General features: G+C 39.5%; 1 protein-coding gene across 1 annotated transcript in view; it reads left to right on the forward strand.

The window, feature by feature from the left end:
* The window catches only part of wdr26b (WD repeat domain 26b), a 28,846-nt gene extending 5,806 nt beyond the window's left edge, over nt 1-23,040 (forward strand). The window contains exons 2-14 of the mRNA XM_022216749.2: nt 2,110-2,209; nt 3,686-3,742; nt 5,838-5,974; nt 8,642-8,739; nt 8,830-8,986; nt 10,199-10,337; nt 13,828-13,968; nt 14,215-14,334; nt 15,988-16,133; nt 16,344-16,422; nt 16,526-16,655; nt 19,374-19,568; nt 19,726-23,040. Of these exons, the coding sequence (XP_022072441.1) occupies nt 2,110-2,209; nt 3,686-3,742; nt 5,838-5,974; nt 8,642-8,739; nt 8,830-8,986; nt 10,199-10,337; nt 13,828-13,968; nt 14,215-14,334; nt 15,988-16,133; nt 16,344-16,422; nt 16,526-16,655; nt 19,374-19,568; nt 19,726-19,751 (1,525 nt within the window). The 3' untranslated portion in view covers nt 19,752-23,040. The remainder of the gene's footprint in view (nt 1-2,109; nt 2,210-3,685; nt 3,743-5,837; nt 5,975-8,641; nt 8,740-8,829; nt 8,987-10,198; nt 10,338-13,827; nt 13,969-14,214; nt 14,335-15,987; nt 16,134-16,343; nt 16,423-16,525; nt 16,656-19,373; nt 19,569-19,725) is intronic.
* Nucleotides 23,041-24,036: the final 996 nt, after the last annotated feature.

Here is a 24,036-nt window from a genome sequence, read left to right on the forward strand (position 1 = left end):
TTTTCTTACATCTTTAGTCCATTTATCGGCCTAACTCTACTTCCTGTCCTGCTTTAATTTTCTTACATCTTTAGTCCGTTTATCAGCCTAACTCTACTTCCTGTCCTGCTTTTATTTTCTTACGTCTTTAGTCCGTTTATCAGCCTAACTCTACTTCCTGTCCTGCTTTTATTTTCTTACATCTTTAGTCCATTTATCAGCCTCGCGTTACTTCCTGTCCAGCTTTTATTTTCTTACATCTTTAGTCCATTTATCAGCCTAACCTTACTTCCTGTCCTGCTTTTATTTTTTTGTCTTTAGTCCATTTATCAGCCTAACTCTACTTCCTGTCCTGCTTTTATTTTCTTACATCTTTAGTCCATTTATCGGCCTAACTCTACTTCCTGTCCTGCTTTAATTTTCTTACATCTTTAGTCCGTTTATCAGCCTAACTCTACTTCCTGTCCTGCTTTTATTTTTTTGTCTTTAGTCCATTTATCAGCCTAACTCTACTTCCTGTCCTGCTTTTATTTTCTTACATCTTTAGTCCATTTATCGGCCTAACTCTACTTCCTGTCCTGCTTTAATTTTCTTACATCTTTAGTCCGTTTATCAGCCTAACTCTACTTCCTGTCCTGCTTTTATTTTCTTACATCTTTAGTCCATTTATCGGCCTAACTCTACTTCCTGTCCTGCTTTAATTTTCTTACATCTTTAGTCCGTTTATCAGCCTAACTCTACTTCCTGTCCTGCTTTAATTTTCTTACATCTTTAGTCCGTTTATCAGCCTAACTCTACTTCCTGTCCTGCTTTTATTTTCTTACGTCTTTAGTCCGTTTATCAGCCTAACTCTACTTCCTGTCCTGCTTTTATTTTCTTACATCTTTAGTCCATTTATCAGCCTCGCGTTACTTCCTGTCCAGCTTTTATTTTCTTACATCTTTAGTCCATTTATCAGCCTAACTCTACTTCCTGTCCTGCTTTTATTTTCTTACGTCTTTAGTCTGTTTATCGGCCTAACTCTACGTCCTGTCCTGCTTCTATTTTCTTACGTCTTTAGTCCGTTTATCGGCCTAACTCTGCTTCCTGTACTGCTTTTATTTTCTTACATCTTTAGTCTGTTTATCGGCCTAACTCTACTTCCTGTCCTGCTTTAATTTTCTTACATCTTTAGTCCGTTTATCAGCCTAACTCTACTTCCTGTCCTGCTTTTATTTTCTTACGTCTTTAGTCCGTTTATCAGCCTAACTCTACTTCCTGTCCTGCTTTTATTTTCTTACGTCTTTAGTCCATTTATCAGCCTCGCGTTACTTCCTGTCCAGCTTTTATTTTCTTACATCTTTAGTCCATTTATCAGCCTAACTCTACGTCCTGTCCTGCTTTTATTTTCTTACATCTTTAGTCCATTTATCGGCCTAACTCTACTTCCTGTCCTGCTTTAATTTTCTTACATCTTTAGTCCGTTTATCAGCCTAACTCTACTTCCTGTCCTGCTTTTATTTTCTTACGTCTTTAGTCCGTTTATCAGCCTAACTCTACTTCCTGTCCTGCTTTTATTTTCTTACATCTTTAGTCCATTTATCAGCCTCGCGTTACTTCCTGTCCAGCTTTTATTTTCTTACATCTTTAGTCCATTTATCAGCCTAACTCTACTTCCTGTCCTGCTTTTATTTTCTTACGTCTTTAGTCTGTTTATCGGCCTAACTCTACGTCCTGTCCTGCTTCTATTTTCTTACGTCTTTAGTCCGTTTATCGGCCTAACTCTACTTCCTGTCCTGCTTTAATTTTCTTACATCTTTAGTCCGTTTATCAGCCTAACTCTACTTCCTGTCCTGCTTTTATTTTCTTACGTCTTTAGTCCGTTTATCAGCCTAACTCTACTTCCTGTCCTGCTTTTATTTTCTTACGTCTTTAGTCCATTTATCAGCCTCGCGTTACTTCCTGTCCAGCTTTTATTTTCTTACATCTTTAGTCCATTTATCAGCCTAACTCTACGTCCTGTCCTGCTTTTATTTTCTTACATCTTTAGTCCATTTATCGGCCTAACTCTACTTCCTGTCCTGCTTTTATTTTCTTACGTCTTTAGTCCGTTTATCGGCCTAACTCTACTTCCTGTCTGTGTTTCTGCAGTCAGACGGTGGATCTGCTGATGCAGGAATCGGGCTGCCGGCTGGAACATCCTTCGGCCACCAAGTTCCGAAACCATGTCATGGAAGGAGAATGGGACAAGGTGGGTCTGGTCTTTACATATATATACGTAAATAAACGGATAAACAGCCGTTATATTGTCCTGTAAAGCACGAGAAGTCAGCTACACGTCATATTTATCATCAACTAAAGCAAATGGGATTCCTGTTTGGAGTTTTTAGTGACAGAATTCTGAATTTCAGCCACGATTTAAAGACATTTCTGACAAGAAGTCACAGTTTTTGACATGAAGCTGTTTTCTCCTGGTATTAAATTTAATTTAGTGTTCAACCATCGAATGCATGACATAGATTGTATATTTATTAATATTGATAGACAGATAAAAATAAACTTATTGTCCCTGAGCAGTATGAAAGGAACTGAAACAGCTCATTATTATTATATTTACAACTCAATATTAACATGAGACAGCTAAATTAGTATTTTATATTAAATAAATCAGGTGTCTTTGTATGGTACTACTGTCGGGTGTAACCTTAATAAGTAACTAGTCTGATAAACTAATGTATTAAATAAAATTGCAGGTTTTTAGCTTCAGTATCTTAATTTGTTAGTTGCATTTGAATATAAAATACTGTTCATTGTTCATTTTAATATTTAAAAAAAGTCACGTAAATTATTATTATTAATGTGTAATAAATGCTTCTGCACCGTCTAACATTAGTATTTATTTAGTCAGATAATAAATAGAATAGCAAATTAGGATTATTGTGACATAAACACAGGGTGTTATTTAGGTTAACTAGTGTAATAAAGTTTGATGCTTTTAACTGCAGTAACTCTGAATTAGCAAAGTGAAAAGTGTTAAAGCTGTGTGATAATTAATGATGTAGGTTTCTAATCTTTGTATTTAATTTAGTCAGAAAATTGTTATTATTGTATAATGGATAAAATAATAAGTCTGATAGATTTGTGTAGTAAATATTATTGTAGGGTCTTGATCTTAATGTTTAATTTAGTCAAGTAAATTTGTGTAATAATGTGTTTATTGGGTTCTTATTCCAAATATTTAAACTTGTGAGCTAAGTTTTAGTCGTTACTAATCAATGTTATTATTTCCCGACTGGAGAACACTTTGAAATGTGAAATCTGAAAAGTCTAGCAAACAATTTTCAATCATTTTAGAATGAAAAATCAATTAATATGTCTAATTATGAGGTAAATATTACATGAAAAGTATAAAGTTGTGTTTATTAGAACACTACCGTTCAGGAAGTCATTAGATTTTAAGTCATTTTTGTGTAACTAGCCTTTAAATCTCTTTAAGTCCAAACTTTAATTAAAATAAATCTTCTGTAATAACGGTCCTCTATCAGAACTGAATGCTGTAAAATGAATCCTGGTGTAAATATTTGAATGTCTGACGGTCTGTTCTACCTGTAGAACACTAAAAGCAGTTTGTGTTTTTCCTCCAGCTGTTGACATGATTGTTTTGTTTTTTTTCTGCCTGAAACTGCCGAGCTGACATTTCTGTCTGCGTCTCTTTGTTCTGGTCCAGGCTGAGAATGATCTCAACGAGCTGAGAGCACTGATGCATTCTCCCAACGCTATTGTGGTGAGTTTCCCTCTGCACAGACCTGCACCGGTCGGTCGGCCGGAGGTTCCAGAACCATTCAGGTTTCTGCTGCGGATCGTTATGGAAACGTTCCAGACGTTCTGGAAAAAAGGCTGCAGCCAAAACAGACGCCTTGTTAGATTCAGGGGATGGACAGTCCTGTTCTTCAAGCAAACTGTGGTTCTAATGTGCAAGATTGATTCAGATTAATAGACGCTAATGTTCAGTTGATCAGTTTTAATCCTGGTGCTGATTGGTTGGTTCAGGCAGCAGATGTGTTAAACAGGAACCTACAGTTGTGTTGTTTAGCGCTGTGCTGCAGTCTGTGAGGGTTTTTGTAGTGTTTCTTCTTAATACAAACTGATTAAAGTCCACGTACTGCATGCTAACTACTGAGATAATATACTCTGAAGATTAGTTAGAGAGCACATACTTTTGGAAACGAGACTCGGCTCAGGCTAATTAGCACGAGCTAGCATGTTAATTAGCAGGAAAAATGAGCTTCATAAAATGCTCCCTGGTGTCAGACGTCCGTCCTGTCGGGTTCTTATCTGCTGATCTTCATCAGTCTGCAGAGTTTAACCATCAAAGGTCTGACAGTCGGCGTCATCACAGCAGTTCTGGTTTACTGATAGCTCAGGCCGAGCTGGAGAGTCTTTATTTGTGGAGCGGTGTGGGAGGATGTTCTGAATTTATGTGCAGCAGGTAGAACTGTGTCTGCAGCAGTAGTCAGAGCTACATACCTGAGATAAGACACCGAATGCCACAAATGTTAGCGCCGAGCTGCAGCCGTAGGAAAAACAGCTGTTGGTATGAAAGAGCACGACGGGCGACGTTTTATACACGTTATATGATAGTTACAACACGCTACGGCCTTTTTTAGTCTAGCTGTAGGTGATTTAAATATCATGTAGGGATTTATTGTTGTCATGTTGCAACACACCCTAAACCTATGAACCAAAGGGTTTCTGTGCATGTTTCTGGTCACTGTGGGATCATTTATAAAGTCCTGAACCTCTGTGGAAACAACACAACCATGACTAGAAGAAATGAGAACTCAAATGTGCAAAATAGCCGTGACATCCATAAAAAAGAAAAAAAAAAGAAAGAAACGCGAGATCGAGTTTGATTATATATTTTACAACAATGTAAGTCGACATGTCCAGCATTTTTCCAGAAGCCCACAGGTGGTATCAACACTGGAGAAATGGAAAATATCGTCTCCACATACTGGAGATATTTAGCTAAACAAGACACACAGTCACACAAACGAGACATAAAAAAGTAAAAACAAGACACAAAAGAACACAAACAAGGCAAAAAACAATAAAAAACACACAGAAAGCAACAAAAATAAGACAAAATGATGAAAAGAGGGACACATTCTAAGTTGTTTCAGATGCTTTCAGCATGGTGAATGGATGGTGTTCTTTTTCTTGCCGTTAGTTACAGAACATGGTTAATTTTTCTGTTTGTTTCATGAAGCATCATGATTTAAAGGTGGCTGGTTGGTAGATTTTCTGAACAGAGCGACACATGATTAGATCAGGGAGTGCTGAAAATCTGAAGGTCCTTTAAGTTTTTTACAAATTCTGCCTCATAAATGTTGTAATTTGAGCTTTGTATTTAAATTTAACATGTTTAATGGCTTCACGGTTTTGCTGAACAGTGCAGAGTTTAGTCTGGTTTGACATACGATTTATTTTTTAAATATTTGGATGAAATGTGATTTTTTTTTTTTTTTTTTTTGTTCCAGAGAGAATAGCACATAATTAGTTAAAAGACTCTCAGGGAATTGAGTATCTGATGATTCTTTGTGTTTTTACAGTTCCTGGCTCTGATGAACGGACTATTTTTGGCATTTTTTAAAAAAGACCACATGCTGCTCGTGAACCTTGGTGGTTTTTGAGGCTCAGAGGGTTAAAAATGTGCAGCTTTAAGCCTTTTCAGTGGTTGAAATCAGTTTTCATCTGTGTCAAAGCGAAGCCTGCTGGCCTAGTTTCAGCGTATTCATCGTTCTGTCTCTCCCTTATTCAGTCGTTCCAGCATGTCTCCTCTGTTCTCATGCCTTTCTTCTTGCTCTGGTTCTGCTCAGCGTATGAAGTTCCTGCTGCTGCAGCAGAAGTACCTGGAGTACCTGGAGGACGGCAAAGTCCTGGAGGCTCTGCAGGTCCTCCGGGGAGAGCTGACGCCGCTCAAGTACAACACGGATCGCATCCACGTCCTCAGCGGGTAACGTCCGGCGCTGCATCTGCCTCACCGCCGTCATCGCACAATGTTCACGCTGCCTACACAAACACACACCTACAAACCAGCCGTGCAGCCCTCACACAGCTCTGCAGTCACTAACGATGCAGCTCCTGCCGACGCTCACGAGTCGACTTTAAAAGTGATTTACAGGAGCTGTGTTAGATCAGTGTTATTAGCTGTTAAATAAAGGAATATTAGAGGTTTAATGAAGGCCAGTTAGTCAGTCAGGTGGAATCTACACGCAACAAAAAGAAGCCACAGTATGAGCAAAACAAGACAGGAAATGATACAAATGAGACGCAAAACAACACAAATGAAACACAAAAGAAAAATGAGACACAAATCAACACAAAACACCACCTACGAAACATATATTGTCCACTAATGTCCAGAGCTTAAAGACTTATCACTGATTTCCAGACTCTGTTTCAGGTTAATCTGTGGCTGCATTCTAACTAAGCTACTAGCCGTTAGCGTAGCATTAGCCACTGTGAGAGAAGCTAACTTAGTGGTTTGTGTGACAAAACGAGGCACAAATGGGCATAAACAAGATAAAAACCAATAAGAACAAGACACAATATGAGCAAAACAAGAGAGTAAATGAAACAAACGACACAAATATTAACTTAGCCGTTAGCCATGAGCGCAGCTAGTTTCCTGGCTTGTGGCGACAGCTTGTTTCATTCAACCGACAATAACAAAACAACACAAACAAGAAATCTCGCTGTATACAGTCTGTCTGTATCTTCTCTATAATCTGACCTGTTACACATAGAAATGTCCTTATTTTTGAAAGAAAAGCAGTTTTTTTCCAATGAAGATAGCCCTAAATGAATGATAAATCCAGTTTAGATACTGTTAATGTGGTAAATGACTATTCTATCTGTAAACAGCTAATTTTTAATGGAATATCTCCATAGGGGTACAGAGGAACATTTCCAGCAACCATCACTCCTGTGTTCTAATGCTACATTGTGTTAGCTAATGCTGTTGAAAGGCTCATTGATGATTAGAAAACCCTTGTGCAGTTATGTTAGCACATGAATAAAAGTGTGAAAAAGTATGAAATTATCTCGGGAACCCCAGACTTTTCGGCGGTAGTGTATCAGCGTTTCGTCCACTGTGAGAATGATCTGTGATGAATGCCTCCAGGTTTAATGTTTCAGCTCTAATCTATCATGCCACACAGCTCCTGTTGATCCAGTAAACTTCAGATTAGGAGACGTGTTGCTTTCATCTTGAACAGGTTTTTACTCACAGGAATATTGACACTCCATTATGAGGCTTTTTAAAAACAAGCTCCTGTGTTTGCCCTCGACTTTATCTTTATCGACGACTCAGACGACCTTTAGCTTGTTGCTGGTTTGTTTTCATGTTTGTAGTTTCGATCGTTACATACAGTGGAAGCAAATAAATTCCTCTCATGTTTCATTTAATCAATTAGTGGGAATCGATCACTCAGAGCGACCTACGAGCCTGTTTACCTGAACAGGCATTGATCCGTCTGTTAGGTCCATCAATCAGCTGCATGTAAATGTGTCCTTGACTCTGTCGGCTTGTTTTTCACACGATACCTGCAGTCAGTTAACAGCTGAGTCACTGTAGGTTTCTAAATTGAAATGTTTCACTGGAGCTCCTCTCAGACTTGCACTTCTGAAGTCATCTGAATGTGTCGCCGTCATGTCTGAGTGTTTCTGTTAAAGTAGGAACAATAATCTTCATAGTATGGATTGAGGAGAACATTTCACTTTAACACAAGTCTGAAGTGATTGTAGTCGAGTTAACAGGATGAAATGTGACACAATCTGAGTTCTCTGAAGTAACTCACAAACTTTTTTCCTCATTTCAGGACCAAAATTGATCTTAAACGCCTTTCTTAGTCACTTTCCTGTACAATTTGACACTTATTTCAAACTAAAATGTCCATAAAAAGTGTCGGGTAACAAGTAAGAGGTCAGATTATAGAGAAGATACACATAGACTGTATACAGCGAGGTTTCTTGTCGTTCTGTTATTGTCAGTTGAATGAAACAAGCTGTTGCCACAAACCATCAAGTTAGCTTCTCTCACAGTGGCTAACAGCTAGCGGCTAACGGCTAGCGGCTAAGGCTAACGGCTAAGTTAGAATGCAGATTAACCTGAAACAGAGTCTGGAAAACAATAATTAATGATTTAAGATCTGGACCTTAGTGGACATTATGTGTTTGTGTTGTTTTAGGCCTCATTTATGTCGCTTTGCTTTAATTTGTGTCTCATTTATCTTTTTTGTGTCATTCGTGTGGTTTCGTGTGTCATTTTTGTGTTTGTTTAATTTCCTGTCTTCTTTGGTTCACATTGTGCCTTCTTTTTGTCGTTTTTTTTGTTTGTGTCATTTTCTGTTTCGTTAAAGTGAGTTCAATGAAACACAAGCTGTTGCCACTCTCAAGACTTTAGCGGCTAGCAGCTAAATTAGAATGCATCCATAGATCAACCTGAATCAGACTCTAGAAAACATACTTAGTTCCTACAGTATTATCAGGACTTGGTACTGTTTGAATGCCTCAGTGTGTAAAGCAGTCGGCCACCTTTAAATGAGCAGCTCTGTAGGGGTTGAAGGCATTTTTGTTGCTCAGTGTTTATTGTACACTGACATCTTGCGTCTCCTGTCAGGTACCTCATGTGCAGCCACGCCGAGGACCTTCGAGCCAAGGCCGAGTGGGAAGGGAAGGGCACCGCCTCACGCTGCCGGCTGCTGGACAAACTACAGAGTGAGGATCCATTCCCGTACTCCGACCCTGTTCTTTCTCCGCTTTATGTTCCACCCTCGGGGCTGAACTTGTGTCCTGATCTTCCTGCAGCCTACCTGCCGCCCTCCGTGATGCTGCCGCCTCGCCGGCTGCACACTCTGCTGCGACAGGCGGTGGAGCTGCAGAGGGACCGCTGCCTTTATCACAACACCAAGCTGGACAGTAACCTGGACTCGGTGTCCCTCCTGCTCGACCACGTCTGCAGCAGGTCGGTTACATCGTCGTGTTCACGAGACGTCTGACCTCTCGCTGGGGTCTCGTTTTTGTCGTTTATCTTTTGTGTCTCATTTTTGTGTCTCGTTTGTGTCATTTTTTGTCTTTTGTTCATGTTGTGTCTTGTTTTCGTTGTTTTATGACTTGTTTGTGTAATTTTGTCACACAATCCAAGAAATAACCTTCTCCCACAGTGGCTAAGTGCACGCTAACGGAGCAGTGAAATAATAAGAAAACAGGAAAGGGACAAACTGATCAGTTCCTGTTTGTTGATTTGTGTGTCATTTTTATTTATTGTCTTGCTTGTGTTTTGTGTTTCATTTCCTGTCTTGTTTTGCTCATCTTGTGTCTCATTTGTGTTCTTTTGTGTGTCATTTTGTTTCTAGTTTGTGTTGTTTTACATCTTTGTGGTGTTTCTGTCCAATTTTTGTCATTTTGTGTCTCATTTGGGTCATTTTGTGTCATTTTTGTCACGTTGCATCTCATTTTTGTCATTTTGTGTCTCATTTGTTTCACTTCCCGTCCTGTTTTGCTAATATTGTCATCTTTGCATGCATTTCTCTTGCTTGTGTTTAATTTGTGTTGTTTTGTGTCCAGTTTTAGTCTGTTTGGATCTGATTTGTCTCATTTTTGTCATGTTGTGTTTTGCTTGTGTTGTTTTGTGTCTTGTCTGTCTTTTGAGACTTGTTTGTGACATTTTATTTCTAATTTTTTCATTTTGTGTCTCATTTTGGTCAGTTTGCGTCTTGTTTGTGTTGTTTTGTGTCTCGTTTGTTTCATTTCCTGTCTTGTTTTGCTCATCGTGTGTCTCATTTTTGTCAGTTTGTGTCTCGTTTGCATTGTTTTGTCTCGTTTGTTTCATTTCCTGTCTTGTTTTGCTCTGTTCTCTCTTGTTTTTGTTGTTTTTGTCTCGTTTGTGTTGTTTTCTTGTTCTGTTCTTGTCGGTTGAATGGATATGTACAGATATGATGGAAACCGTTCCCATCATTTCCTTTACGGCAGTCGAAGCGTTAAGAGACCAGAGTTGTGTTGTCTCCTTCATTAGAAGTCGTAACTCTTTTGCGTGTCGCCCTCAGCATCTCTCTCCTCCACTATTCGCACTCATAATCCATTTACTGTCCTCTCCTTCCCCTCAGCTGAATATTAGCTCATCCAGTTACTGCAGAATCCTGAGCTAACGGGTGATATTTTTCTCGTTGTGTTGCAGGAAGCAGTTCCCGTGTTACACCCAGCAGATCCTCACGGAACATTGTAATGAGGTGTGGTTCTGCAAGTTCTCCAACGACGGCACCAAACTGGCCACCGGCTCCAAAGACACTACGGTCATAATCTGGCAAGTGGACCCGGTGAGTGTGGAAGAAACAAGCAGCCGGCGCTTTTTTCTTTTTTGCAGTTTAGTTCGCAGCTGAAGCTATGCCTCAGGAATGTTGTGGTGATGTCGCGGTGCACGTTTTATACGCTTTTAGCTCTTTGAAGCAGCTTTTTTTGAGACTCTATCCACCAAAATACACGTATGTTTCTATCCTTCTATCCTGAGGTGCAGTTTTTATTGTGTTATTGAGCATAAATGTGAAACTGTTCAGTGCTTCCTGATGATTTATATTTGGTTTGTGGTGTTTTTCTGAACATGCAGCGCCGCCTGTTCTCACATATAGCAGAACATGTTCTCATGCAGGACTCTTCCAGGACAAACAGCGGCGTATTTTCCTCCAGGTTCTTTTATTTTCGCTCAGACTCCAGTCTTTTTGAATTTCTCAGACCCAGAGTGAAGAAAATGAATTTGTCACTCACAAACTGGACTCGGTTTCCTTCAGTTTTTCACTCGGGCTTCGTCCACATGAACACATTTCTGTTTTAAAACACGCCGACGGTGTAAACACGAGGCAGGGTTCTGGTTGTTTGGTTGCAGAAAGGAACCAAAGGGAGCTGCTGCAGAGAGAACGAGGTCGGCAGCACCTGGAATCCATCAGCTGTGAGGAATTAATGTGGGATTTATGGCTGCTAGTCGAAGCTGAATGCTTTGTTTTCTTCTGGGAGGCATTCAGGTGATAGAAGAATCAGGAACAACACAGAGCTTGTGCTTAAACCAACTAAAAGTGAATATTCAGGGTGCGTTATCGATTCTACAAGTCTCCAGAAAACATGGAAACACAACTTTGGAGTTTAAATCTACAACAAGGCCTCAGTTTTAGGGTCCTAAAACCAATAATGTGGATGCTGGGAGTAAAGTAGGACTGAATGATTTGGAGAAAATGTCTAACCGTGATCTTTTTCTGATAGAAATTAGAATTAATTAATTAATTGATATAACTCTTTTAAAGTTCTGTAAGCATTAACCTACATGAGACACACAAAGAGAACACCAGGAGTTAATAAAACCGTTTACACAACTGTTTAAACTCTGGATTAGACATTTGCAATCTGTTTGGTACTTCATTTTAAGTCCTGATTTCAACTTAAATTTTTCATAAGCATAGCAAAAGCATTAAAATAAACTTTTTAATGGTTATCTGACAGATAATGGAAAAAAGACATCAAAATGCAAGATACAGCAGTTTATCAGTGGTTAGCCACTGTTTTTATGAAGACATTTCTGTTGTTGCTGATGTTTGTGATCAGTTTTTCATCTTTATTGTGTTGTGTGGAATGAAAAGAAGCAAGTAAAAAGTGTAGAAGCTGGAAAAAAGGACTAGAAACTTGCCTTTACTGATCTCAAAGTGAGGAGATTTGCAGTGTTATTGCAGCAAGGCCAAAAAATGAAGCTAAAATTAGTAGAAAAACAAAGAATACTATGCTGAAGTACAGAAATTCCTCAAAACCTCCACAAAGTCTGACATAAGAAACACTGATTTTGCATACATTTTGTCATATGGATGCAACTTTATGCATAATACGGAAAATATGATTCAATATGCAACAGGCAGTCACTTTTCCTCTCAAATTAAACTTTGATTTTGCTGTTTTTCTACAGTTTAGCAGCTTGTCTGTGTTGGTGTGTCCAGAACAGGATATCTGGAGAATTTAGAGCTTCCTACTGCGCATAAATCTAAATCAAACCTCCTAAATCTGGCGGCGGCTGCTTCAGCTCCGTTAATGATGAGTTATAAAGGTGACCATCCTTCAGCCTCTCTGCTCTGAGCTCCATTAGTCGTCCTGACAGATGTTTGGGCTGCAGACGTCCACAGAGGGGTCCGTGTGGGCGGACGACGAGGTTTACATCACGACTTGCAGAAAGCATGACTCGGCCTTTAGCGAGCACGAAGCCTAAATGTTACATAACGTCCTGCACACCAATCTGCACTGATTTGACTATGTGAGATTCTTATGACAACACAGAACAGAGACCGACAACATCAACAACCTGTGCAGCGTCGCTTTTCTCTATAGTTTGTCTATTTGCATATTATGTGGAGCAATATGTCATATTTTAATTTCTCAAGTGTGAAATTTCACTAGAATCAGAATCAAATATACTTTATTGATCGTTATGTTAGAGCTTCTCACATTCAATTTAAAAGCAGAAGAAATGTAAACATCTGCTCACCTCTATTCCAAGATTCAGTTCTGAACTAAAAATGCTTCCTTTTACCAAAGCTACTAGGATTCCCTCTAATGTTGTTTGCTTATTTTTTTTGTTTTTGATTGGTGCTTTGAAGACGATGAGAATTGCAGGAGAAGAGAGTTTACAAAAAGAAAAAATATCTCAGTTTTGGTGTTTGTACAGCAGCTGATAGAAAATACGTCCTAAATATAGAAACACAAGTAGAGAAATATAAAGGGAAAATGTACATTGTCATATCTTATCTGCAATTCTACAATTTCATTTAGCAGACGCTTTTGTCCAAAGCGACGTACAACACAAGCAAGATCTTATCATATCTTGTCACATCTTATCCTGTAGTATGCTGTTATATTCTAGCTTATCTCTTATCGTATCTCATCTTACTGTATCTTATCGGATCTAATATCGTATCTTATTATATCTCATCGTATCATATCTTATCATAGTCGTATCCTATTTCTTATTGAATCTCATTGTATCTTATATCTCTTCCTATCTCTTTGTATCTTAGTGTATCTTATCCCTTCATATCTCATCGTATCTCTTCCTATCTCATCACATCTCATCGTATCTTATTATATCTTATCCCTCCATATCTCATTGTATCTCTTCCTATCTCATCGCATCTCGTTGTATCTTATCTCTTCATATCTCATTGTATCTCTTCCTATCTCATCGCATCTCGTTGTATCTTATCTCTTCATATCTTATCGTATCTTGTCATATCTCTTCGTATCTCATCATATCTTATCTTTTATCTTATCGTATCTTACCTTATTGTTTCTCATTGTATCTTTTCGCATGAGATACGAAGAGGCAGGCGTGTCTTATCTCATTGTATCTTGTCATATCTCTTCGTATCTCATCATATCTTATCTTTTATATTATTGTATCTCATTGTATCTTACCTTATTGTATCTCATTGTATCTTTTTGCATGAGATACAAAGAGGCAGACGTATCTTGTCGTATCTCTTCGTATCTCATTGTATCTGATCTCATCGTATCTTATTGTATCTTATCGTATCTCATCTCTTATCTTATACATTGTCTCTTATCTTTTCTTTCTTTATCTCGTGTCCTCTCATCTCATCTGTATTTTGGTGCAGGAGAGCCACCAGGTGAAGCTGCTGCAACATGAATTTCCTTGTTCTTGATCAGTAAAGTTCATCTTCTCTGTATTTTGGTGCAGGAGAGCCACCAGGTGAAGCTGCTGCAACATGAATTTCCTTGTTCTTGATCAGTAAAGTTCATCTTCTCTGTATTTTGGTGCAGGAGAGCCACCAGGTGAAGTTGCTGAGAACCCTGGAGGGTCACGCCTACGGAGTCTCCTACCTGGCCTGGAGCCCCGACGACACCTACCTGATTGCCTGTGGACCCGACGACTGCTCCGAGCTCTGGCTCTGGAACGTCCAGGTAACGTTTATGTTTTGTCTCTATTCTCTGCCCCTTTAAAGGCCAGAGACGTCCAGTAAATAAAAGCAGCCTGTAGACTCCAGCCGTGGACTCAGTGACCTGTCCTCCTCATCCTCCCTCCTCTCTCTTCCTCTGCTGTCCGTCCCTCCCCCACTCTGACTTCATGTTTCTTCTCCCTTCCCCCATTTTTCTTTTTTTCCTCCTCTTGTTTTTCTCCACCATCCCTGTAATCCCCCTCCTGGCCAGACGGGGGAGCTGCGCACCAAGATGTCCCAGTCCCACGAAGACAGTCTGACCAGCGTAGCCTGGAACCCCGACGGCAAACGCTTCGTCACCGGAGGACAGAGAGGACAGTTTTATCAGTGTGTGAGTGCAGCAACACTATTTATTTTCAACATAAATGTGAGAATTTAACTTATTACAGAATAGGCAGAAAAAAAGTCCTAAAAATATAAAACTAAGCAGAAAAAAAGGTAAAAATGTTGAAAGAAAATAATAAAAATACATGTGTATAGCATAATAAATAGCAAAAGTTGGAGTTATAATTGTGTTATTGCACATTAATTCATTTAATTCAGCTGAAAAGTCTCTGAATTTTTGTCCTGTAACTGTTGATCTCAGCTGCAGCTCTAATAGACTCTCAGTTCCAGCTACAAGTGCAGAATTTTTTGCTTTTTACAGAATCTGCTTAAAGCAAACGGGTTGTTTTTAGTAAATTTTTTAATAAGACGAATAGAAATACTTAGATTTAGTTAATTTGTCTCACATCACTGTTTCTTTTATGCCTTATATTTATAAAAATGTTGAAATCAGTTAATTCCCTCAGTATAATTACCAGCATTACTTTTACTGTTTCTATTGCAGCCTTATTTTTTTAGCTAGTTATTTTATTTCAGTGCAGTGTCATACTCCTATATTATCGTTTTTGTACTTTCTTGGCACCACATTTCTTATCTGTCCCAAAAATGTAAACATAAATAGAAAAATACGAGCAGAAAATGTAAAAAATGTACAACAAAAATAATGAAAGTACAAGTATACGGCGTAATGAATACTAATAGTTGGAGTTATAACTGTGTTATTGAGCGTTCATAAGTTTCAACTCAGTTAGTGAATATTAGTTAACTGCTGGCTGGTGCACGACAAAAATGATTATTTTTGGCCTGGATTTGGTTAATTGATTCATTGATTTCTTGTTTTTTTTCACAGTTTCTTGCTTTGATAAATGTCATTTTACAGATTTTCTGAAGTGGCTGTTGATACAAAACAATCGAAAATATAATAAAAATTAAAATATAAAAAATATTTTTCTATTTATTTACAAATCTGTGCAAAAATAAAACTTCTCTATCTGTATTTCTGTAATAATTGAAATAGTAAACTTGCAGAAAATAAAGTTTAAAGTCTGAAAAAAACAGGTTTATATGTAAACAATGTAAGATAGGAAAATAAAAAGATAAGTAATAATAATAAAAAAACTAAATTAAAGGCGGTTCAAGAAAATTAAGACTCATTTGTTTTCAGATTTCCCCACTATAGGACTAATAAAGGTTTATTTCATCTTATTTTGATACATGTTTCAGGTCATATTAGTCCCATCGGCTTCAATACAAAACAACTAAACTGCTCTTTAATTTTTCTTGAAGATGTTTCACCTTTTTATCCAAGAATCAGTTCAGAATTAAAGATGCTGCTCTTTCCTGAAGCTTCTAGAATTCAGTTTAATGTGCTTTTTTTTTGTTTTTTATTTTATTTTTGCAGCTCTGAAGAGTCAAATATCTCTTCTATATCCAGTTTGTGAGGTTTGTTTTCTGTCCAGCAACTGTTAAACATCTGCTCTGGTCTGTAGATAATCGTCTCCTTGAGCGTATTGATTTTCCAGCCTTGAACCCGATGAACCTGTTGGAATGTTTTCATGTGGGAGGATGATAGATGTTCTCCCTGTGAATGATAACACACTCTAAATGACAGAACATGCAGCCGTTTCTCTTGCTAATGAGTTTGTTTTTGTGTTTCCAGGACCTGGACGGTAACTTGTTAGACTCCTGGGAGGGCGTCAGAGTTCAGTGTCTCTGGTGTCTGAGCGACGGACGGACAGTTCTGGCCTCAGACACCCACCAGCGCATCCGAGGATACAACTTCGAGGACCTAACGGACAGAAACATGTACGTCTGTTGGTTTTTTCCTACAAGGGACGGCGCACAGCTAAAATTATATTGTACATATGTAGTATAGTACGGGGGTATTCAACTAAAACTCAAAGTCATGGGAACCCTACATGTATTTAGTTGGTGATGCTGAAGTCACATAAATCTGTTTTATATACTTGTGTTACTGTATGTCTTCTGATTTTCTTATTCTTCTGTCGTTCACAGAGTTCAGGAGGACCACCCTATCATGTCTTTTACTGTTTCAAAGAACGGAAGATTAGCTTTGTTAAATGTAGCAACTCAGGTAAGGCTTCCTGCTGTTAGAAAAATCAGTTTGTTTACTCCTGAATGTCAGCGCTGCTTTCTTTTGCTGCATTGGTGTTCATGAACTCTCTGCCTCCTTCCAGGGAGTGCACCTGTGGGACCTTCAGGACCGGGTGCTGGTCAGGAAGTACCAGGGTGTGACCCAGGGCTTCTACACCATCCACTCCTGCTTCGGAGGACACAACGAAGACTTCATCGCCAGTGGCAGCGAAGGTAGCGTATCGGAAAAGCCTCGTTAGCTTAGCATTAGCTACCTTTGTGAAGCAGAAAACCTTGTCATCTCAGGTTTTCTGTTTCAAATTCTTCTCATAAAAGTGGTCCACAGCATCAGTTACCATGGAGATCTAGCTCCACAGCATCGGTTACTGTGGAGATCTAGCTCCACAGCATCAGTTACTATGAAGATCTAGCTCCACAGCATCAGTTACTATGGAGATGTTGCTCCACAGCATCAGTTACTATGGAGATGTTGCTCCACAGCATTGGTTACTGTGGAAAACTAGCTCCACAGCATCAGTTACTGTGGAGATCTAGCCCCACAGCATCAGTTACCGTGGAGATCTACTGCCACAGCATCAGTTACTATGGAGATGTAGCTCCACAGCATCGGTTACTGTGGAAAACTAGCTCCACAGCATCAGTTACTGTGGAGATCTAGCCCCACAGCATCAGTTACCGTGGAGATCTACTGCCACAGCATCAGTTACTATGGAGATGTAGCTCCACAGCATCGGTTACTGTGGAAAACTAGCTCCACAGCATCAGTTACTATGGAGATCTAGCTCCCCAGCATCAGTTACTATGAAGATCTAGCTCCACAGCATCAGTTACTATGAAGATCTAGCTCCACAGCATTGGTTACTGTGGAAAACTAGCTCCACAGCATCAGTTACTATGGAGATCTAGCTCCCCAGCATCAGTTACTATGAAGATCTAGCTCCACAGCATCAGTTACTATGAAGATCTAGCTCCCCAGCATCAGTTACTATGAAGATCTAGCTCCACAGCATCAGTTACTATGAAGATCTAGCTCCACAGCATCAGTTACTATGGAGATGTTGCTCCACAGCATCAGTTACTATGGAGATGTTGCTCCACAGCATTGGTTACTGTGGAAAACTAGCTCCACAGCATCAGTTACTGTGGAGATCTAGCCCCACAGCATCAGTTACCGTGGAGATCTACTGCCACAGCATCAGTTACTATGGAGATGTAGCTCCACAGCATCGGTTACTGTGGAAAACTAGCTCCACAGCATCAGTTACTGTGGAGATCTAGCCCCACAGCATCAGTTACCGTGGAGATCTACTGCCACAGCATCAGTTACTATGGAGATGTAGCTCCACAGCATCGGTTACTGTGGAAAACTAGCTCCACAGCATCAGTTACTATGGAGATCTAGCTCCCCAGCATCAGTTACTATGAAGATCTAGCTCCACAGCATCAGTTACTATGAAGATCTAGCTCCACAGCATTGGTTACTGTGGAAAACTAGCTCCACAGCATCAGTTACTATGGAGATCTAGCTCCCCAGCATCAGTTACTATGAAGATCTAGCTCCACAGCATCAGTTACTATGAAGATCTAGCTCCCCAGCATCAGTTACTATGAAGATCTAGCTCCACAGCATCAGTTACTATGAAGATCTAGCTCCACAGCATCAGTTACTATGGAGATGTTGCTCCACAGCATCAGTTACTATGGAGATGTTGCTCCACAGCATTGGTTACTGTGGAAAACTAGCTCCACAGCATCAGTTACTGTGGAGATCTAGCCCCACAGCATCAGTTACCGTGGAGATCTACTGCCACAGCATCTGTTACCATGGAGATCTAGCCAGGTACAGGAGGGCCACCTTTGTGACACTTCAAACTCTGACGTTCGGCTCAGCTTACCTGCTAATTATTCTGTCAGTTTGGAGTTTTTTTTTTTATTCAGTCGTTTCTCTCTTCAGTGCTGATCACTTCTGGAACTCTGACTCATTTAAGCAACACTGACATAAATTTGCTTTGACTGACATTAAAAGCGTCTTGATTTATTCTTATATGCTGAATTTACGTAAAAGCAGAATGAAACAACCTGTCACGATGACACAGACTGTAAAACCTCTGAGATAACCGTCCTGGAAAACAGAATAAATGTGTAATTAGGCTGTAACCGTGTCTGACCGAATGGTTAGGCAAACACAAGAAGAAATAGTACGCTAATTTAGTATTTCCAGCATGATCCTCTGTTTTAGTCACCATTGTTTGGAAAAGGAATTGACAGATATGTTGTTTAGAGCCGACAGCAAATATTTTATTGAAGTGGACCAGTATTTGGAGAGTTAGCTGCTGTTTTGTGTATCTGTGATATTATTTCTAAAGTTTACGTTCCGTCCATCAGTTTGAACAAAACACAGAAACACCGATAATTTCTTTGACATTAGTTTGGAGTTGACTGATTCCGTCTCTCTGGGGTTCATCAGTTTCTGGTCTTTTTGTGGTTTTTTGTGTTCATGGATGTGTCTAAGTTTGTAGATCGTCAGAGTTTTTTAGTCTAATTTCAGCCATTTTGCTTTTCCTTTTTTTTTTTCGGGGGGGGGGGGGATCTTGCATCTCTCGGTGTTTGTTTTGAGGAAATTTGTACATCTTTGTGGTTGTTTTGTTGGACCAGATCAAAGTTGTGAAAACACAGGGAGTTGATCCTCCTGCAACCAAAAATAATGGACTAATCCTGGAAGATTGAATTTCTGTTTTGTCAAACCAATGAGATTTCAAGCAAATGAACCAACGAATCGATTACAGATTCAGTTAGTTTTTAACTTTTGTTTGACAGTGTGAACTGCTGTCTGATATAAAGATAACTGACGAATGAAAACACAGTCCAGTGTTTCCTCCTACATTCTGAGTCTTCATCTTCTTTTTTTTTTTTAATTTTCTCTGTCTTCAGACCACAAAGTATACATCTGGCACCGGCGTGGAGAGCTTCCCATCGCTGAGCTCACCGGACACACTCGCACCGTGAACTGTGTGAGCTGGAACCCGGCCATCCCGGGCCTCATGGCCTCGGCCTCCGATGACGGCACCGTCCGGGTCTGGGGTCCGGCACCGTTCCTCGACTCGCAGGAGGCCGACGGACTCAACGGTAACCGACGGCAACTTAAAAATATATTTAAAAAAAAAAAAAAACCATTAACAAAAATGTATATATTTTAAAAAACTATCAAAAAATAGTGATGGTTTTTAAATATTTGTGTTTTTAGCGTCATGTTTACGTGTTTTCTTTGTTTTTTTTCTCTCAGAAAACTGCAGTAACATGGACAGTTGATGGTCGCTCTCGGAGCCGATGACGTCTCTCTTTAACAACCCAACAATCCTACAATAAGACGAAAACTCCAACTAAACCGGACACCAAGCCAAGCGAAGAATCTCCATCCGAAGCCACAAAAAAGAGAAAACCACGAGCGAGAAGATTTCTGTCGGAGGCGACGACGACAACGACGGACTCTGAAAAATTCACGTCCTCGAACCCGACGGCCCGGAGAACCTCTGAGGCCAGCGGGAACCTCCGCTGGCCGGCCAGCTGCGACTCTTCCAACCGAACCCTTCGTCCTCCATCCGGCTGCTGGGTGGACAGACGTCTCCTGATTGGACCACACCTGTCTGCTGCTGGACTCACCTGTAAAGAGTCTCCATGGACCGGGGCGGGGTGTTGGGGGACGATAGAGCAGCTCTTCTGTATGTATGTTTCCCTCTGTCACCCCTCTTTCTCGCTAGATTCCCTTTGTTTTTGGATAAAAAAGGCTGAAAATCCTCCGTTAAAAACAAACAAAACAAACACTGACCGACCAGCTGACAGAGAGAGAAAAAGAAAACAAAAAACGAGGCTATGCTAAATGTTTTTTAGCTTCATTTAGCTCCAGTAGCGGCCGTGGAAAGCGTTGGCGTGAAGATTCCACTTTGTTTTTTTTCTCAGCATTTAGAGACGGAAAAAAAAACCAAACGTTTTACTCCTTAATTTAAACGAGGAGAAATTGCCGTAATGAGGCCCCGCCCCCTTCCTCTGACGTCAAACTAGCTAGCTAGCTAACCGCACAACTCCATCACATCTGAGGACGACCGGGGATCCACATACCAGCCGGAGGTTCTTCTGTTTTGTTTTTTTCCCCGCTTCCTCTAAAGACGCTTGGAAGAGTTCACGTGCGACTTAAACGTGCACGCCAATGACTGCTACAAAAAGTGAGGCTACGCTAAATGTTTTTTAGTTCCATTTAGCTTGAGTAGCGGCCGTGGAAAGCTCTAGTGTTGTTTTTTCTCGGCATTTAGAGAAGGAAAAAAAATTTTACTCCTTAATTTAAATGAGGACGAGTTGACGTAACGAGGCCCCGCCCTGTCCTCTGAGCTCGCTAGCTAGCTAGCTAACCACACAACTCCATCACATCTGAGGACGACGGGAGGATCAACATGCCAGCTGGAGGTTTTATTTTTCCCCCACTTCCTCTAAAGACGCTTTCAGACGTGGAAGAGTTCAAGTGCGGCTTAAACGTACACGCCGGTGACTGCTGCATAAAACGAGGCTATGCTAAATGTTTTTTAGCTTCATTTAGCTCCTGTAGCGGCCGTGGAAAGCGATAGCGTGAAGATTCCACTTTGTTTTTTCTCAGAATTGGAGACGGAAAAAAAACTTTTTACTTCTTAATTTAATCGAGGAACAGTTGCCGTAACGAGACCCCGCCCCCTTCCTATGAGCTAGCTAGCTAGCTAACTGCACAACTCCATCGCATCTGAGGACGACCGGGGATCCACATATCAGCCAGAAGTTTGGTTTTTTTTCCTGCTTCCTCTAAAGACGCTTGGAAGAGTTCAAGTGCGACCTAATGTGCTCGTTAGCGTGACCGAGTGATGGTGAGCGTGCATGACGTTGTTTCCGGGTGCAGACGAAATCGGCGTGTTTAATTTTTTATTTTATTTTTTTGTACGTGTGTTCAATTCGCACCAGCAGAAGATTGTCCTTCCCCCCCGACATCCCTCAAGAGTCAAATTGTAAAGAGGATTTTAATCATCCAAAGCCCCTGTACGGACCTCGATCTAACCATCTGTGGAACAAAGAATACTTGAGAGCCATTTTGTAATAAATTTGTTGTTTTTTTTTTTTTTTTTTTAAATCCGGGGCTTTAATTCCTCCTTCCCTCCTTCTTTTTACCATTCAAACGGCACTGATGGATTCAGAAACAGCTCAGAGATAGAGGTCATTTAGAAGGTAAAGCCCACAGACTGCCTTCCCGTTCATACAGTTGCACACAAACCTTCAGTATGTTCGATAAACCCTCCACCTTCCCTCCACTCGCTGCTCTCTTGCACGTCCGGCGTAAATCGACAGCAGGATCTCTGCCTCTATGCACCCCCAACGCAGCGAATAAAAGTCTAAAAACAGAAAAAGGAAATAACGGAATCTAAATCGGCGTTACGGAAACCAACTTTCAGAGCTTTCTTCCTCCCCCTTTTTTCAGGGTATGTAATGACTATTTGCTACAGTAAAGTGTTTAAAAATAAAAAACAACAGTGCTTTTTCTGTCTGTTTTTATCTTTTGTTACTTTTGTTCACATTTTATCTTTTATTTTATTTTTCTTTTCGGTTGATATTTCCTTGTATGATCATATTAAAATATAACCAGACATTCGGAGTCCTAATTATTATTATTATTATTTTGTTAATCTTTAATAACCCCTCTTTATCCTTTCCTTTTTTTGTTCTTTTTTTGTGTTTATATCTCACCACTGCTTTCACAACTAAACTTATATGCACAGTAACACAAGAGGCCGGCCGACAGGAAGCGTGTTACCTTCAATCAAATCAGGTTCGAACTATCCACCCCTCGCCTTTAACGAGTGCTCCTCCTCCATGTGTTGAACTTTTATCTTCTCGGTGTGTTATTTTTTTTCTTTTTCTTCTTTTCTCCTGGACCACAGAACCTCTTCCACGCCACACATCATTTCAGAAGACCCGAGAGAAAACAAAAAAAAAAAAAACCTGCTGGTGGCAACAACAACAAAAAAACAACAAAAAAATGTCTGTATGCAACCTGGTGTCTGTTCTGTTTACCGAAGGAGTCGTTTCTGATTTAATGTCTTATTCTCAGCGGTGGTGGTGGCGGCGGGTCGGGACCGGGGGGGAATATAAGGGCTTACTGTAGCATCGCTAAGTTCTTTGGGTTCGGGAGGGGAAAAAACAAACAGAAAAAAACGAAGGGAGATGTGTTGGGGAGGGGAGTTTTTGCGTTCAGTGTGTTATTTACATTAAAAAAGTGATTGTACTGTTTTGTATTGTTGTGTAGGAAAAGTGTTATGTATGCATATTTTCAATAAAGCATTCAGGGTTTTGGAAATAAAAAAAACAAAACAAACAGAAAACAAAGCAGGAGTTTGGTGGAGCTCCCAGTGCAGCCGTCCGCCCTGAATCACTGACTTGCATGTGTGGAGGCCTCCAGGACCGTTTCTGTTTCTAAATGTCTGGGAAGCGATGTGGAGGGCTAGAGCACCTGGGAGGAGGCCGTCTCTGATGCCAACGTTAGCAGTAATAAGAACAATTGCCAATAAAGTCGACTTATTTTAAGTAAGACTTGTTGTGGGGAGTCAGTGCACACGGCATGGAGGCAGGTAACCACAGCTTTCTCTACAGTGTTCCATGTTACAGATAAATCATTTTTACCGAGAGACAGAAGATAAAATACCAACATGAACCTATATAAAACTAATAAAAACTTACATAAAACCTAATAAAAGCCTGTAAATAACCCAATAACCAATATAAAGCCTTAAAAAACTTTAGAAAAAGAAGAAAAGCCTATATAAAAATAATAAAACTCTTATAAAAACCTAATGGCCTGTATAAAACCTAATAACCTATATAAAATCTAATCAGAACCTATATAAAACCTAATAATCTAATAACCTATATAAAATCTAATATAAACTGAACCTACATAAAAAACTAATGAACTATATAAAACCTATATAAACTTAACACCTACATAAGCCCTGAAAAAATCCTATATATAACCTAATAAAACCTATAGAAATATCGATATAAAACTTAATACAAAAAAATCTATATAAAATCTAATAAAAATCTATATAAGATCTAATAAAAGCCTATAGAAAACCCAATTAAAAAACAATAAAGAACGTAAATAAAACTTTAAAAAAATCGATTTAAAATCTAATAAAAACCTACATACAACCTAATAAAACCCATACATACCTAAAAAAAGCATAAATATAACATATTAAAAACCTATATAAAACCTACAAAAACGTTAAAAACAACTAATAAAAACATTAAAAAATCAAGTATAAAACCTAATAAAAACCTATACAAAATCTAATAAAAACAAATAAATATATTATTAATACATATATTTGCTATCTTATTATTATTTTATTGCTATGTTTCTTGCTAAATAAGCTTGCTGTAACGATGTGAATTTCCCCTGGCCTGGGGAGCAATAAAGGACTATCTTATCTCAAAAAACGTATATAAAACCTCACAAAAAACTATCTAAAAACAGTAAAGGTCCATTAAGGGATAGGTGCAGTGGAAGAAGAAAGCAGCA

This window comes from Acanthochromis polyacanthus, chromosome 16 (genome assembly GCF_021347895.1).
Source record: "Acanthochromis polyacanthus isolate Apoly-LR-REF ecotype Palm Island chromosome 16, KAUST_Apoly_ChrSc, whole genome shotgun sequence".
In the NCBI taxonomy this organism is placed as follows: Eukaryota; Metazoa; Chordata; class Actinopteri; family Pomacentridae; genus Acanthochromis; species Acanthochromis polyacanthus.